The sequence below is a fragment of the Coffea arabica genome, chromosome 5c (assembly GCF_036785885.1).
Source record: "Coffea arabica cultivar ET-39 chromosome 5c, Coffea Arabica ET-39 HiFi, whole genome shotgun sequence".
In the NCBI taxonomy this organism is placed as follows: domain Eukaryota; kingdom Viridiplantae; phylum Streptophyta; class Magnoliopsida; order Gentianales; family Rubiaceae; genus Coffea; species Coffea arabica.
In genome coordinates, this window is record NC_092319.1 from 2792093 (window position 1) to 2810032 (window position 17940).

Genomic DNA, 17940 nt, shown 5'->3' on the forward strand with positions numbered 1-17940 from the left:
TTATTTTCTACTAAGCCAATAATGTCTCCCCAATATCAGATACCAACTTTTTAACCGCTAGTTGCTAATAATGCCTCTCATATTCCAAGAGATAATCTTCATATGGGATTGGAACATTTATCCTTACTCCTGTTTCACACCTCTTCCTGTTGGGGAATGGTAACATCTGATTCAGCAGCAAACAGCAAAGGAGAGAAACTAGTTTCCACTGGTAGCACAATTTCAATATTCTTGACAGGAATTGAACTAGCTGAAGTAAGCAAAGATGTTCATATACTTTCATTAGATGAAGATTCAAGGGGGATCTCTTTAGCCATTTCCATATGCTGTTCCTCGAACATGGCTGTTACGTATTAGACCAAGAATTGAGAGGAGAATTTTGAGTGGATGCTAATTCATTGATTCATTTCCCTCATAAACATCTTGAAACTTACAACACTCATTTCTTCTCGTGAGTACACCATTATAGATTTATTGGAATATATAAAGATTATTCTAGACAAGTCAATTGTCAACCAATTCATTAACTTGACTTTCCAACTAACTAATTAATTAAGTTCCCTTAATGTGCTTTTCTTGAGCTCCAAACCTCTCTCAAAAATAGTTGAACTTATCTTTTGGAATTGTCTTCGTAAAGATGTCCGCCACTTGGTATTCATTCTAGCAAAATTTCAACTCAATTTCACCGTCTTCAATTGCATCTCGAATGAAATGGTGCTTGATAGCAATGTGGCGTGTTCTAATGTGATAGACTGGATTTTTTGCAATGTCGATGGTTGAATTGTTGTCAGAAAATATCACCATAGCTTCCTTTTATTTCTCACTAATATCTTCAAGAATTCTCCTAAACCAAAATGACTTGTGATGTTGTCAAACTTACGGACACATGTTCAATTTTAGTGGATGATTGTGCCACACACTTTGTTGCTTCTTTGATGCCCAAGAGAATTCTCTGGAACCAAGGGAAAAACAATAGCTTGAGGTGCTCTTCATATCATCAAGAAATTCACCCCAATCACTATCACAATAATCATGCAAATTTGTAATAGCTCCTTTGCTGAAATTGATGCCATTGTTGAGTGTCCCATTGATATATCTTAACACCCTCTTGGTTGCTCCAAGATGTAAATGACTGGGATTGTGCATAAATCTAGATAATAAGGTTACAGTAAACATGATATCCAGCATTATAGTTGTCAGATAAAGCAAATTTTCCACCAAGTTTCTATACAAAGTAGTATCAACTTTCGTTTCACTATCACCTTTAACAAGTTTTTCACTCACAAGAAGTGCTGTAGTCATAGGCTTGCAATCAGCAATGCCAAACTTCACTAGAATATTTTCAGTATATTTCTTTTGACAAATAAAGCCTCCATCATCATATTCATAAATCTCCATGCTAAGAAAATGATGTAGCAGTCCCATATTGTTCACTTCATATCTTTTCATCATGTCTGTTTTAAAATCAGCAATCATCTTCTCATTATTACCGATATTTTTAAACTCGAACCGGAGAGTGAATCGAAAAACCTTCCAGTTTGCGGTTCAACTGTTCAACTGGTTCAACTCCGGTTCAAAGGTTTAATAATTTTTTATTTATTGTAGTATTAAAAATTTTGAATAAAACTAAAATATTTATTTTAAAAAATAAAAATTTAATAAAAACTAGTTGAACCTCTTAATTTTTATCAATTTTTTCGATTCAACATGTTCTTGATTGGGTTTGACCGATTCAATTCTTTCTTTGGATTTTTTTATTGAATTAGACCTGAGGCATGGCCAGTTAGTGATTCAACCGATCAAATCGGCTAGTCTAGTTCAATTTTCAAAACATTGATTATTATTGGTATAAAACAAGTCATCAACATAGAAAGCAATAATAAGAATATTTGAGTTACATTGAGCCTTCATGTATAAGGTTGGCTCACTTTTACTCTTCTTGAATTCTTACTCCATGAAATAAGAATCAATTTGACTATATGAAACCCTTGGAGTTTGCTTCAACCCGTACAATGCTTTCTTCAACTTGTACACTTTGTCTTCTCTTTTCTTTGACAAAGCCTTTAAGTTGTTGAACATACACCATTGGAAATAAAAAAAAATGATAAATTGAAGAGAGATACCTGTGGAAACCAAAGAAAAAGGTATAACAAAAAAAAAAAAAAAGAAACGATGTTCTAAAAGAAAAAAAATTTATTAGTATTCACTTTTCAATTATGCCCTTATATAATTAAACAATGTACTTCATACTCTATATACAAATTGGTTGATGGATATTTATGGATATTAGTGTTGATATAATTACTGTATTCTAATTATTAGTATTCTAAAAGGAAAGAATTCCAAACGAAGTTAAACCGGAAAAAAGGGAAACCATATTCTAAAAGGAAAGAATTTATTAGTATTCTAAAAGGAAAAGAGTTCCAAACAAAGTTTAACAAAAAAATGCAAAAAACCATATTCTAAAACAAAGAAGGAATTTAACCAATTTCCTCTAGAGAGTTGGCCATCACATTGATTGTGAGGTGGAAGGTCAAGGGTTCAAATCTTGCCCCCTATCAATGTGCCTCTATATGAGAATTGTTCTAAATCCATACAAGTTAGACTAGGTTAGATGTGCTGTTACGGCAGAAAAAAAAAAAAAGAAGAAGAAGAAGGAATTTGGGGCCTTGGAATGCATGTTATGCTAACGTGCGATGGCCCAGCCCCTGAAGTTCAAGAAGTATTTCTTCCTTATAATTATTGAATAAGTTGCAAACTTTGGATGTTTTGGGATTTGAGCTTGGAATTCCGTCAAAAAAATTTAGTGCTTAATCAATAGGTTTTTGAGGGTCCTGATTATGTTTTCCCCTGCGAAGGCATATGGGGCTGGGGCTTGAACATCGAGGCGCCGGGAGACGATAGGACTATTTTCTTAACATTTTCGCGAGGCTATCCTGTCACAGAAACTGAAGTTAGAGAACTCTTTGCTTCTTACTATGGAGATAACTGTGTGGAAAGCGTCAGCATGGAGCCATCACCTGATTCACCTGATCAATCCTTGTATGCTCGTCTGGTGGTTCGTAACATTAAAACCATTGATCGTGTTCTTGGCAAAGGACCAATTGCCAAGTTCAAGATCAATGGAAAACATGTCTGGGCGCGAAAACTTGAACGCTGCGATTAGAAATGATGCTTGATTAATGCTATAATGCTTAACCCTATTGTACTTTTATTATACCCCGCATGAAATTACCGTAATAAAACACAATAGGGAGATGAATTATTAAGTATAATTGCCCTTAGCAGTATCTCATCTAGTACTTCTTTAATCATCATGATTCTCGCAAGTTTATCAATCTTTTATGAATCAATCTCCAATTAAATTAGTACCATAGGAACACAAATAAACAAAATATGACTTACAAGTTTATCAATCTGTTATGAATCAAACTGACATCTTACGAAAGAGGATTTTCTTCTTCGAGCTACATCTATAAAAAAAATACTAAATATAAGGTGAAAAAATATGGTCTATTTCTTTTTTGTATAGATTTTTTCTGTGCTGCTCAGCGTGTTCTGATTTTTTCTTCTCCCCTATTCTTGTTCTGGTTATGCCATTATCAATCCTGCGGAACCCCCAATTCAGCCACAGTTAAGAAAAAGCTTCCTTCATTCAGCAGGACAACCCGAGCATCGCACCATGCGCTAGCTTGTTGAGGTGCGTGCTTAAACCAGCCCTATCTTTTCTTATTGAATTTCTACTTGAATTCCATCTGCATCTCGGGACCGTAGCCAGAAATTGATGCTTTTTTGAAAGGAAAAGACAATAAGACTTTTAGCCAAATCCAAGTACTAGGATAATTACCTTAGGCATGAAAAAATGTTCATTAGCATTACATTGGTTTCAAGTAATTAAGTTTATCCTACATATACAGCTAAGCATCTTCAGCTTTAAGCACAAAATTACTTTGCCGATCAGCTTGAGACTAAATTTTCTACTTTGGATAATTGTTCAAGTTGCGAACCTGCATGGTGGGTTTAATTGATAGAGAAAATTAACGTAATTTTCTTGCATGGTAACGGAACCCTTTTTAGGTCGTGCATGGGACGCAATTGAATTATGTATAGATCGATTAATACCATACTCATTACTGTTAAGTAACTCTGTGATCTTGGAGTTGGATCGGAAGACAGGTCCACTCATTCAAAAAACCTAATTTTTAGGGGGTCAATAAGTCAAGTCGTTAAACACCTTAATATTTACAGGGTAGCATTATATAACGACACAAAGCCTAAACACAAAATTTTGATAAGAATAATCATATGAGAGCAAATTAATAGAAGACAATGTCGGATTTAGCCCTTCCAAAATCAGGCCTTGATGTAGAAGCCTTGACATCTTATTTGCTGTCGAGGAAAGCAGGACTTAGAATTCCTGTTTGCAGCTGGCTATCATCTCAGCCACTTAGTAAGATACAAAACATAAATTAGCTTGGTTGGCAATAAATTCATTTGGAATTAGTCCATCACCTAATCAAAACCAGCAAATAAAATCTCGTGCAGGGCAACTTTTTAAACTCGCTTGGTAAGCATAAGTATTAGACTTGAACTCTACAATTAGATCACCCAAGCTTGATTCAAGCTCAAGTGCTAAAGATTTAGATTGTGCAAGTCAAATTGAAACATAATTTTTGATCACCTTGAACAACTCAAATAAATCTTAAGCTTTAGAGAGAGCGAAACAGCACACCTAAAGATGTTGAAACCAACAAGAAAGCAAAGAACCAAAGCTGGAAATTTCCGATTCTTATACTGTATATATGACCATCTATGCTTGTCTTATGTTAATACAAAGTCAAAATAAAAACAAGACGTGGGATCCCACGTTATTCTCAAAACTCAGTTGATATTCAACAGGCCTAGATTATCTAATTAGAGCAAAAACAAATACAAGAATTTATAGTAAAAACAAACATTGTATCAAAATTTGTCTTCACTAACACTCGCCTATTTGAATAGTAGAAAAACTTTGTAAACGTCTACCAGTATTATTACCAGTTCAGTAAGCATTCACCGTAGGATTAGAAAGCCAGGTAACATGCCATTATCTATGCATTAATAAAAAGGCCAGGCTGCGTCAATAATGTCGAAGTTTCAACCCTTGACAAGCATGTTAAAGATACTAATTCTTGGAATAATCTTGCTTCATCAACAATCTTTCTTCCTTGTACAATCGTTTAATTTCTCTTTCCAGTCGTTTAATCCTGGAATCTGTGACGACAGTGAGAGCAGATTAATCTGCTTGGGATCAGTAACTGCAACAAATGGGACATTGAACCTCAACCCCGATGAGTCACAGCAGAATCAGCAACAGAAGAACCAGATTGCACGAGTCCTGTTTAGATATCCTGTAACTGCATGGCCGGCCTCATTTTCCACCACCTTCGTTTTAAGAATCCTCACAAATTTAACCATTTCTGGTGATGGGATTGCATTTGTTATCGCACAGGATGATAAGCTTTCACCGCATGAGAGCTTTGGGTCGTATATTGGAATTCTTGATCCTTCCACCGAAGGTAAACTCATGAATATCGCTCATCTATGCTCCAAACTGTATTTTTTTCTGGGGATTGTACAAAGTACATCTCCGGTTTTGTTCTGTATGTCTTCATTGTTTTGTCTATATTTGTATGTTCTGGATATAAATCTCCAGCAGCCATGTTACTTTTCACATGAGTTTCCTGGCAAATATTGATGCATGATATGTCTTTTGTGTCTGTTTTTATCGAATATTTGCTTGTCCAACTGTCCGCAAACAATGATAAAATTCAACAGTACCAATGGAAAATAGTATCACCTGTATAAAGAGAGAGATATATTCATTTACTTCTTCTCTTAAAATTAGTGATTGAGTTTGTCCAAAAACTTATTTAGCACTCTTTCTTGAAGAAAAAAATGAATTTTGGGATGCTGAAGTACTGTTTTTTTTAGTTTTCTTGCTGGTTTTTACTTCAAAATTTTTTATTATCTTTGTTTCCATGGGAGTGAATAAAGATTGAAGTAGTTTCTGATCGATATAGATTGCTTTAAGTTTGATGACAGATGGAATATTCCACCATGCATGCCTAGGTTTTTCTCCGTGGTTTAAGATCATTGTTAGTCGGTGTTGAGATGCCTTGAATTAGATCTTCAACCCCCGCTGAGTTGTACGGGGGTCTCGCTACCCGGTCAGCGAGTCGGGGGTCCAGGGGGCGACGCGCCCCAGCTGGGGGCCGGGGGGGCAGCGTTGCCCCCGGTGGGGGTTCGGGGGCAACGCCCCCGAAGCTTACGGTATATATTAGTTACCGTGTCTGTTTTATTTTGGGTCTTGTTTTGGGCCTATTTTGGGTCCAGTCTGTTTGATTGTATATATATACACCTTATTTTAGTCTGTAAACTATTCTGTTGACAACCCTAATAAAATCTGATTTCCCCCAAGTTGTTCTTGTCTATTCTTGTTTGTTCTTCTGTTCCGCTGCATCTGTTATAACAGTCGGTGCATTCCAGAAGTCATATCCTAGACAAAATTAATCACCTAATGAATGATGATTTCTTGATTACCAAATATACAGGTGGAATTCTTCGTCAACTCGCGGTCGAGCTAGACACATACAAGAACGAACACGAACCCGACAATAACCATGTTGCAATTGTGACAACCAGCGTTCAATATCCTATAGCCAGTAAAAGTTTAAACAGTAATGGTGTTTATCTAAGGAGTGGAAAAGAGATTACAGTTGAAATCGATTATGATGGATGGGAAAAAGATCTCCAAGTTTCTGTTGCATATTCGGGCAATCCTTTAATAAATGTTCTGAGCCAAAATATAGTACTGGAAGACACAGTTCCACAATCAACTTATGTTGGCTTTACAGCTTCAACGGCTTATTTCTTCGAAACTCATCAGATTTTGAGTTGGAACTTCGCGTATTATAACTTGTTAAGGAAATTGTTGAAGCATGGTGTTAAAAGAAACAAACCTAAGATAGCATTGTCGATTGTTGTTCCGACTTTGGTAGTCTCTACGTTGGTTTTCTTGGAGAAATGAGAGGCATCAGAGCAAGAAAAGTGACATGGAAATGCTGGCAAGAAATGCAGCCAATGCTCCGAGATTGTTTACCTACAAGCAGCTCTCTAAGGCTACTCGTCATTTCAACAAAGAGAATTTGCTCCGTGCTGGTGGCTTTGGATGTGTTTACAAAGGGGTTTTATTATCAGATCCTCCTGCGGTCATTGCTGTCAAGAAAATTACTGCAACATCAGGACAAGGTTCTTTTCTTTACTTCTCTTGCATTTTTTAAGAACTTGATTTTTTATTTTTTATTTTGTAGAGTATATGAACGTTAGAGAAAGGAATTATGGAAAGGATAGTCGTCCCCAAGATTCAAACATTCAAAATTTTATCTGGGAAGTCAATTCTTTTGTTGCTTTTTTTTTGGGGTTAAAAACAAGTCCCTTTTCAAACACATGATTGATTTTCCAACGTTCTCAAAACATCTCCATTGGAGAATTTCATAATTTAGTATAAAATCTTTACACTTGCATGCCAAGATAGAGCTTCAAATACAAGAAGAATTTCAATTTTCACTTTTTCTATTGAAAATTAAAAAAAAGTCCCTTTTGAAAGTAAATCTTGTTTCTGTAATGTTTTCAGAAAATTTTACATTGATGCATACAAGTCACTACAAACCCTGCCCATGAAACTGATTAATTACAAGTCCTGCATAGTTTCTGCCTGTGCTTGCTTGGATATAGTATATAGTACCCAAATTTGTATGCATGATAGATAAGTTCATGTGCAGCGAAACTAGCTAGAACTGAAATTATTTGGATGAATAGACACACTTGTTCATTCTAAAGCAAACTGTTGATCAGCTTCAGATGGATTGAACAAGTCTTTTCATTTATTTGTTTCAGGTGAAAGGGAATACTTGGCAGAGATGTACAATTGGCCGCCTAAGGCACAAAAATCTAGTCCAACTCCAAGATTGGTGTCATGACAAAGACCAGCTCTTCCTAGTCCACGAATACATGCCCAATGTTAGCCTCGACCGCTACATTGGAAAGGTGTCTCTTGGCTGGAAAATTAGGTACAGAATCCTATCGGGATTGGCATCTGCATTGCTTTATCTCCACGAAGAATGTGGCAATCCTGTTGTTCATCGCGATGTGAAGCCTAACAATGTGATGCTGGATTCAGAATTCAACGCTCATCTAGGCGATTTTGGCCTCGCAAGACTACTTCAAAATGATAATTTCGTGAACACAATGGTTGCAGGAACTCCAGGATACTTGGCTCCAGAAGTCAGCTACACTGGAAGAGCTACACTAGAGTCTGATGTCTACAGCTTTGGCATGGTGGTTCTTGAACTTGTTTGTGGACGACGATCAAGAGGTATGATGGAAGAAAACAGTCTTGTGGATCACGTCTGGACTACACACGAAAAGAACGAATTATTTACATGTGTGGATCCAACTCTTGAAGGCAAATTCGACGAAGAAGAAGTAAGGAGGAGTATACTAGTTGGACTGGCATGTATGCATCCAGACAGAAGGCATAGGCCTAGAATGGGAAAGTGGTTCAAATCTTCATGAACCCTGATGAGCCATTGATTAAAATTGCAGTTTCTAGGCCTCGGATTCAATTGCAAGTGAATTTAGCTCTAACAAAGCCCCTGCTGAAGGAAAAGGTTCCATGGACTCCCTTCCGGATGAGATGACAGTCGTATTTGATGATCGATGATAAATCAGTGGCGGAACCAGAAAAAATTTTTAGTGGGGGCAAAAGCAACTCTAAAATTTTTTATCTATTCTTTTTCTAACTTTTTAAGAAAAAAGATATTCACCAACAAGTACAAATGATGCATATATTCCATGAAAACAAAAAAAAAACAAATTCAAAATTATTAATGTAATAATAATTTTATTTCAAAAAGCAAACTAAATCATTTACAATTGCTCATGACGAGTTTTCATATTTTGATAACGGTTTACAATCTTTTCATTTTGAACTTCACGAAGTATATTTTTCTCAATATAAGTAACTAAATAATCATTCATCCAGGTAAAATGTGCTAAAAAGTTGCTACCTAGTTCATCCTTCCTTATCACCGGCAAGACGAAGGGTGATTGAACGCACCACTAAGTTTACCTGGCAATCATTTCCAATTCCATATTTGGGATTTCCGCTTTATTTTGGGAGATGCAAATCATCATATTTTGGAGAAGCGTGTCAGTCTATTCTAGGGAGAATTATATCCTGGAAATCAAGGATGCTTTCATTTGGAGGGAAAATAGTTCTAATCAAACATGTCTTGGCATCGATGCCAGTACATCTGATGTCGGCTGCGATTATCCCAAGTAAGGTATTTAGAACTATAGAAAAGGCTTTCTCGACCTTCATATGGGGTTCATCACCCGAGGATTCAAAATTTCACTGGATACGTTGGTCCCATATGTGTTATCCGGTAAATGAGGGAGGGGTTGGATTTCGGAAGCTACAAGATATCTATACAGCCTTCTCATTCAAACTTTGGTGGAATTTTAGAAAAGGTTTGTCTTTATGGGCTGTATTCATGAAAGCAAAATACTGTAGACATCTCCATCCTTGTCAGGTAGAAATCAAGGCAATGGACTCCGCACTCTGGCGAAGGATGGTCAATGTGAGTCGACAAGTGGAACTCTCAATGCTATGGATTGCCAAAGACGGGGCTTGTAATTTTTGGTACGATAACTGGTTGGGAGGTGGTGCTTTGTTCCACAGAGCGACCGTTGTCCCTAATTTGTCTTTTGGTAATTTCATCATCAATGGTCACTGGGATGTGAATTTGTTATATCAGACACTGCCGATAGAAATGGTGCCCTCTATTTTAAATCACCCAATTCCAGAAGAAGGAGGTGAATCTGAAGTCATTTGGATGCCCACAACATCTGGAAATTTCTCTATAGCTTCGGCATTTCAGGATATTAGGCAAGCCCGTAACAAGTCTATGGTATTTGATACAATTTGGCATCCTCAGCTCCCTTTCAAAATTTCATTCTTCATGTTACGATTGATGCTGGGGAGACTGCCAGTTCCAGATAAGTTATGCAAACTTGGTTTCCATTTACCCTCAAAGTGTTTTTGCTGCTCTTCGGCATCTGAGGAATCAATCGAACATTTGTTTTCTAATGGCCAAGTAGCGTCGACAGTTTGGAATTATTTTGGAGCCTCTTGTGGTTTGTCTTCTCCAGGGTCATCTTTGAGGCCCCGTATAGTTGGTTGGTGGCTCAGCTCACACGACTCTGAGATACAACGATTCATTGGACACACTCTGCCCAGTGTTGTTTGTTGGCAAATTTGGAAAGCAAGAAATAAAGCAATGTTTGAGGATGTCCAGATGAGGCCGCTTGCCATTTGTCATGCCATTTTCTTGGAGATCCAGACCATGGTGGGTATTCAGTTCAAACAAGTGTTCAGAGCCCAGTCATTTCATCATTTGTATGATTGGTCGTATTCTTCTCATACTGGGGTTATTTACAAACTTGTTCGTTGGGAAACAAAGAACTCTGATCGGTTCATATTAAATACGGATGGATGTTCCAAGGGTAATCCAGGAGTGAGTGGAGGCGGTGGGGTTCTTCGGAATTCAAATGGCATACCTTTGATTGGCTTTTCGACATATCTTGGGGAAACTACAAGTCTATGTGCAGAGGCTCGTGCCCTCCTTATTGGGCTTCAAACTTGTGTACATAGGGGTATTGATAATCTCTATGTTCAATCCGATTCTTTGATATTAGTTGCAATTCTTCAGAATCGCATTCAGTGCCCCTGGAAGATTCGCCGAGAGATTAGGCAAATTTGGCAGTTTGTGAAAGACCCTGATCGGTTTTCACATTGTTACAGGGAAGCGAACAAAGTTGCAGATGCGCTGTCCAACGTGGGAGTATTGCATCCAGAGCATCAAATCAAGCTTTACGAGGCCTTTAGTTCATTCCCAACTATGGCACGTGGGGCACTTCGCCTTGATAGATTAGGAATGCCTTCAATTCGGAAAAGTAGGCGTATGAAGGGCTGACAACAAAACACAATTGAAGCTAGTTGTGGCTGAATGGGACACAGAGGTTTTGTGTTTGAATTTTTACCTTTTAGTTGATTGCTGTACTTCAAACTAGTTTTTCTCGGTGTGTAAAATTTTGCTACTATCAATAAAAAAAAAAAAAAAATACAATAACACTTTTTTTCTAAAAAAAAAAAAACAAAAAAAAAAAATCATTCATCCAGGTGTCTTTCATTCTATTTCATAACCGGTTCTTCACTATATTCATAATTAAAAAAATCCTTACTACGATAGCTGTAATAACAGATAAAACCAAAAGCAACTTTAAGAGTATATAAACCAATAGATATACAAAACTCCAGGACACACTTGAAGTTATATCAAATTTTTATAGGTATTATAAAAATTTAAGGGGCCTCCACTGCCCCCAGTGTAAATCCACCCCTAGATGATATAATGTGTGCGTTTATAGGGAGAATCAAATGCAAGACTATTATTTCCATGTTTTGTTTTTGTATATTTGTTTATTGTCATTGCTTTGTGAGGTCTTATTGTACATTTGATCAAGAGTTGCTCCTACTTCCCCAGTTGTCTGGACAGAAAATCAAGAGTTCTTTTTCGTCTTTTTATAAACTCTTACACGTTCTTTTGAGTGATAATACATCTATCGAAGAAATCAATTGACTATAAAATCAACACTTAATAAATTGACCTCTATCAGGATTTATTTCTCGCAAAAGTCAAAATGCAGAATTAGAGCAGAAAATTCTTGGTTACTTTTGAGCAAGAGAACCGCAAAAAGTAGCCAAAACTAGAAGCCTATACAACGAAACAATGCTTTCAAGATTATGAAGGTAAATGTTGCATATATTGATGCCGACATAATTGAATTGAATCAGGATCATCTCCATTAAGGTAAAAAGGAGATTTTCATTAATCATCTAACAATATGACTTTTAAATCCTTAAATAACATGGCTCATAATGCATTTAGTGTTCAATGTTAGTAATGTAGAAACGGATTAAGATACACCAACAAAATTTGCATCTGATGAGAGTTTTCTTGTACATACTATACTTGTGGTATCTAGAAGGCTTTTGTACCTAGCCAAAGAATATTTTTTGTTTGATGCACATGCTCTAAATAGGAAAGATAGAGTCATATACCAAGACTTAAAGAAATTATCCCACAAGTGTTGACAAAATAAATAACACTAATCACTTCAGACTATAACATTCATATTTTGTCCTTGGTCTAATCGATAGTTCAAATATGTCATAGAAGAAGATGGTACAAGATAAATCAAAGAGAGATACCTATGGAAACCAAAAAAAAAAGGTTAAACAAAGAATCAAAAAACAGAAACCAGATTCTAAAAGAAAAAAACTATTAGTATTCTAAAAGGAAAGAAGTTCGAAACAATGTTCAACCAAAGAAAACGTAAACCATATTCTAAAAGGAAGAAAACCCCAAATAAGAGCCACTTAATTCGGAAATAGAATTACTGTATTCATGTTTAGGAATGGTATACAAACAAAATAGGGTTAATTACATTTACTTCCCCTAAAGTTTAGCCAAACTACCAGTCAAACCTTGAGATTTAATCAAATAACAATCTAATCCCTTGACCAAGCAAACGTTGATCTAAGACGTTAGTTCAGGTATTGATGTTAGCAACAAAACTATTATGAGAGGCCAAAAATGCCCTTATAGACCCATGTGTCCTCACTAATTTCTTTGACTTTTTCCTGAAGTAATAATAATATTTTTTTTCTTTGTTTCCTAGAAGATACTAAAAGAGATTGACTGACCAAAAACCAGAAAAGAAAAAGAAAAGAGTCGCAAATTTTTACGAAAAGTCAATTTCACTATTGGTTACCTCATAGAAGAAGATTCGAAGTAACAAAACAATAATAAAATATTAGGAAAAAAAGAGCTTTGCAATAACAAAAAGAGAAGAAATTAAATGAAAATTATGAAAAACAAAGGAACAAAGGAAAAAGAGGGTAAACCAAAATCGAGAAAAGAAAAGAAAAAATGAAAGTCCTTTCGAGTTGAGAGTTTCACCTTGTAGTGGGTTTAGATTTAAACAGCCTTTTAGTTTGATTGCGAGAGTTGAAGCTAGGACTGTCAATTGGAATAACATATAATCTGCCAGTAACCTTTGTTCGATGCACTTCTTCAAAACCGATAACTATGTATTGGGTTCGATTGGGATAATACCATCTATTAGCTTTGAAGCACAAAATGGCATGTAATTGCATGGACGATTTGTCACTTTTCTACTCCTATTGGTACAAATAAATAGTTGCTATATGCCCCATGCCAATTTTCTACATGGTAAATATGAGGAATTTGCAAATCTAAAGTGAAATGTATATATTTTGTTATTAGAGGTCTATAAATTTAAAATGAAATGGGCTTTGTCTCTTTGGCTCTTGAAAAGAGGGATCTTGATGTTTTCTTGTTGACTTGTTGGCTGGTTTGTATTCTATTTGTCATGAACATAATTTTCACACAAAATTTGTAGAATGTGGTTTGAGTGGTGATGAGAATAGGAGATGCAACTGTTTGGTTTTTATTCTATTTATCATGAATATATTGTTCATAAAAATTTTGTGGAATTTGGTTTGAGTAGTGATGAGAATACGGGGCACAGTTAGTTAGACTTTTTTGGTAGTTTTGTAGTCAGCTTTAGCCAAAATTGATGGTCAAATCATAATTTACACAAAATTTCAAGTCGCAATTGCAAATCTGACAAAGATCTACCATTGAATGTTAGTAACCGGCGGTGGTTAAACATGGCCAGATGGGCTGGACAGCCTTCATCTGTTGTTGCCATGGTTGCCATATTCAAGCTTTTGGAACGTTAGAGATGAAGAAGATTAGAATAAAAGGAAGGAGTTATGATTTTCTTAGAATATAAAATTATATTTGGGTGTTTGAAAATTCGTTCCTATTTTAAATTACAATACAGGCACTAGTCCAGCTAATAATGCTTATGGTTATCTTGTCTTTTCACCAATTCCATCTATGATACTTAACGCAAGTTACTAATAGGAGGCATTTGTTATTTGACCAAACTTCAAGAATCAGTTGGTAGTTTGGCCAAACTTTAAGGGAAGTAAATGCAATTAACCCAACAAAATAATATCCTTTATGAAACAGAAACGACACAAAAGCCATAATACTTGAAAATTCGGAATTGACATCTCATAATCATAGATATATAAATCATGAAAAAATCAGTTATGTATTATTATATTTTTTTTTTCTTTTTGTCGCCATTGAAGATTACTCTACAATTCGTCGTTACAAGGTAGATACATTATTTTGGGAATAAATCAACAATTTTTTGTTGAGATAAAGCCCAAACAAATAGAAAATTTTGGGATAGGTAATTTCAATATTATACTTTTGGTGATTGTCTTTTACTTATTTCCAAATCATTATAAGTTATTTGTTCTATGCGTTTCATAGATTGGAGTTGTTAGTCATTAATTTAGGTAATTAACCGATCAAATCAGCGCTAGCAAATTGCATCGGCATTCATGTGTCCATCTTTCCTTTAATTGCAGTACTATATGGCTCTTACCAATATATAGTCAGAGTATATGGTGGGATTTATGCAGTTAGAAACAATGAGCATAGTTAAAAAAAAAAAAAAAAAAAAAACTAGATAGAGGAAAGCAGATAGGGACCTATAATATCCTATGAATAGAATAAATAATAGGATGTTTACAAATAAATTAATAAATAGATGAAAGTAAAAATGGGAATTGAAGGCGGGTGTGGAATGGTGTACCTAAAGAAGATCGAGAAAGTTACTTAGCTTGTGTATTATTTTTTAAAGCCGCAAACAAATTCTTGTCATCAAATATGCACAAGGATAATGGACAAATAGTATGAAACAATATTGCTATCAATGGTGACTTGATTCATTAAACGAGTTGACTAACATGAGAATATTGATTCTTCTACCAAACATTTATTCGACAGATTGTTAAATCACAATAAAATCTCGATTTAAAAATTTTTTTCTGCTAATACTCTTTATCTTTTTTAATAATATGAAATCAAGGAGAGACAAGATCCAGCCTAATATGTTTACAATATCTATAGGAGGACTGATACTTGATTAATTTGTTTCTTTTTGAATTCATCTTATTTTTATTTTATTTTCCTCTTTTTTTTGTACTAGTTTATGGCTGCCAATATTCAATATTTTGGCGATAGATTGGATTTTATTTTTAGGAGGATTAATGAGATTTGTGTCTCTTCTAATAATCAACATTTAGATATACTGACTTCTCTTGTACAACAATTGGCTGTTGCAACTGGTGGAATTTGTTATGTCTCAGATCATTCAATCAACGTGTGCCCTACATTAGTCTTGTAGAACAATTGGCTGTTGCAACTGGTGGAATTCATTATGTCTCATATCATTCAATCAGCGTGTGCCCTACATTTCAAGATTACCTGAAGTCTCAATCAATACTTTGGAGATTGTTCTCCCTTTTCTCAAATGTAGGATGACCCTTATTCAAACGTATATGATCAAGGATGGTGGGATAACTCCAACTTTAATTATGCAGCAAGGCAAATAAATTTTCAACATCAATTTCAACAGTAACAATCATCATCCATGTCAGGTATATCTCTTGAAAACTGATAAAATCACTAGGTACCAACACATATCAATTTCAACAAGAGATAGAAATAAGCATTTGTAACCTGGTGGATCAAATGTGTCTATTGGCATCTAGAGTGAGTCAGTGGCGCAATTGGCTTCTTAAATTTGTGAAGAATTGCTATCACAGACCATTATCGACCTTACGAAAGATGAGAGTGCAACTACCCTGACAAGTAACGAGAAACTATACGAATCTCAAGAAGAAGGATTTAAAGATGCAGTTGAAAAGGAAGAAATGAGACTCCAACCTCAAATCACTCTAGTGACTAAATCTAGTGAATAATTTTCAGATGTTGTGACATCTCCTCCATTCTCTAGCCAACATTCTCCTAACTCTTATTCTATAATTTCTATTAGTGAGATTGATTTTGTTATACCAGAAGTTTTTGAGTTCTATAGCAGGAATAAGTTAGAAGTTGCGATGGCCAAATATTTTGAATAGGTAATTGCTCGTGATGGAGGAATGAATGAAGAATTAAGATTATTGCTTGCTTGTTTAGCGCTATCTTCTAGTCAATGGAAGAAAGTAACTTATGTGCTTAAGGATCACTCTATTTACGAGGGTTATCAGGATTATATAAAGGATGAAGCACTGGAACGACTTACAAGATTTTATTCTCCTTGAACAAATATGATAATGTCTAGTCAAAAATATTAAAGAAAGGCACTTATTAAGAGGCAACTCAATTCATTTTTTAGTTCACTTTTTTTTTTAAATTTGTATATTAGGTTTCTTATATTTTGTGCATTTGATTTTCGTTTTGCCGTTTTAGGGGACAAAAAACTACTACCAGATAAGCTGCACCTGCGCCTAACTAGCTAATCAGTTCTAAAGACATGTTCAGAAATTTCAGAAGACTGATGATTGATAAGACGTGCCCACGTCTATGAGTCATGCTGAAATTGGCGAATTGAAAATTTTTGAGTAGAAGACTCCCTATGTTTTAGGCATGCCCGCGTCTAAAATGACTGAAGAATTTGGTGGTTATTTTCATTCTATTGGTTTCACCCCACCTTTTGCTCCACATCCTTAGCAATGTAATACCCTCCTTCGCGTTCAAGGAATTGTCATTGTCCCCTTTCTTTTTATTTTATTATTTATTTCTTACATTAGGGACAATGTAAAATTTAGGTGTGGGGGTAGTATATTAGAAAAGTGCAAGTGTAGACACTTTTGTTGAAATTTTTTGTTTGACTTTTTTCAAATTTTATCCAATTTTTGCCACTTCTTGTACATTTTTGTGGTTATCCTTGATAAACGATGGTTGGATTCTTTGACTATTGCCAAGGTTTTAGATACTAATGTGTTAAGTATGATGTAGCAAGGTCTAAAGGTGTCTTTCTGGTAAATATTTGAGATTTTGGCTTTTACAATTATTGGTTAACTTTTCTATGCATTGTAAATATTCCTTTGGCATTTTTCATGGGTACATTGGTTCGTCTATTAATCTTAGTTCTCTATATTTGGGAAATGAAGTGGGCTTATGTGGACTTTAGTTTTAATTTTGTGCTTATTTGTGAATAATATTTAGCCGTACTCCACTGGTTATTGTTACCTAGTAATCGAGGGTATTCACCATAAATGTTGACTTTTGCGTTAAAAAGTAGTGATAGGTATGAGTATGTGGTCCTTAAACGATGAGAGTTGAGTAATTGGTTTCCTTCATTTAGTAAATGTCGGAATTTGCGTCAAAAGGCTTGAATAGCTAAGGATTAAACATTTTCCCTGGAAAATTGAAAAAAATCAAATCAAGTATGGGGAACATCTTTAAAAAAATGAAAAGAAAAATGGAAAAGTGTATATGAAAGAAAGAGTATGTGAATTGTTATATTAGCTTGCTGGTCCATGAGTTTTGAAGTTGAGATTTTACTTGATAGTCAAACCATTTGCCAGTTGAATATTTTATTTTCTTAGAATAGTTAGTCAGAAATTGGAAGAGTCCTTGATTTTAAAAGTTAATCAAAGAGATATTTCTTGGAGCCTAACTACTAATACTTGACATTGTAAGGATCGAAGACAACCAAGTGGAAGAGATAAACAATGTAAAGATTACAAACGTAACAAAAAGTAAATAAAAAGGAAAGAATTGCAAACCAATTAACTACCCAACTCCTCTTGAACTTGTAGATTAATTCAGACAAGCTACTTCAAGTTGATGAATTACAATCACTCTTGTGTACAAAGGA

At 35.2% G+C, this 17940-nt stretch overlaps 2 protein-coding genes across 2 annotated transcripts; both read left to right on the plus strand.

Moving 5' to 3' along the window:
• The first annotated feature begins 2279 nt into the window (after window positions 1-2279).
• LOC140007152 (uncharacterized) lies at window positions 2280-3166 on the plus strand. Its single transcript, XM_072049835.1, has 2 exons — window positions 2280-2306; window positions 2822-3166. The coding sequence occupies exons 1-2, from the start codon at window positions 2280-2282 to the stop codon at window positions 3164-3166; spliced, it is 372 nt and encodes a 123-aa protein (XP_071905936.1).
• Window positions 3167-6949: 3783 nt separating this feature from the next.
• Window positions 6950-8616, plus strand: LOC113707041 (probable L-type lectin-domain containing receptor kinase S.7). The gene is made up of 2 exons (XM_072049836.1): window positions 6950-7290; window positions 7939-8616. Exons 1-2 carry the CDS (start codon window positions 7066-7068, stop codon window positions 8614-8616), a joined length of 903 nt encoding a protein of 300 aa, XP_071905937.1. The 5' UTR covers window positions 6950-7065.
• The last annotated feature ends 9324 nt before the right edge of the window (window positions 8617-17940 follow it).

What these genes read in the sequence shown, in the direction of transcription:
- LOC140007152 (XM_072049835.1), top strand. Translation starts at nt 2,280, where the DNA reads ATGGATATTAGTGTTGATATAATTACT. An exon ending in TTAGTGTTGATATAATTACT is followed by an intron (nt 2,307 to 2,821) that starts GTATTCTAATTA and finishes CTTAATCAATAG; the next exon opens with GTTTTTGAGGGTCCTGATTA.
- LOC113707041 (XM_072049836.1), top strand. Translation starts at nt 7,066, where the DNA reads ATGAGAGGCATCAGAGCAAGAAAAGTGACATGGAAATGCTGGCAAGAA. An exon ending in TACTGCAACATCAGGACAAG is followed by an intron (nt 7,291 to 7,938) that starts GTTCTTTTCTTT and finishes TATTTGTTTCAG; the next exon opens with GTGAAAGGGAATACTTGGCA.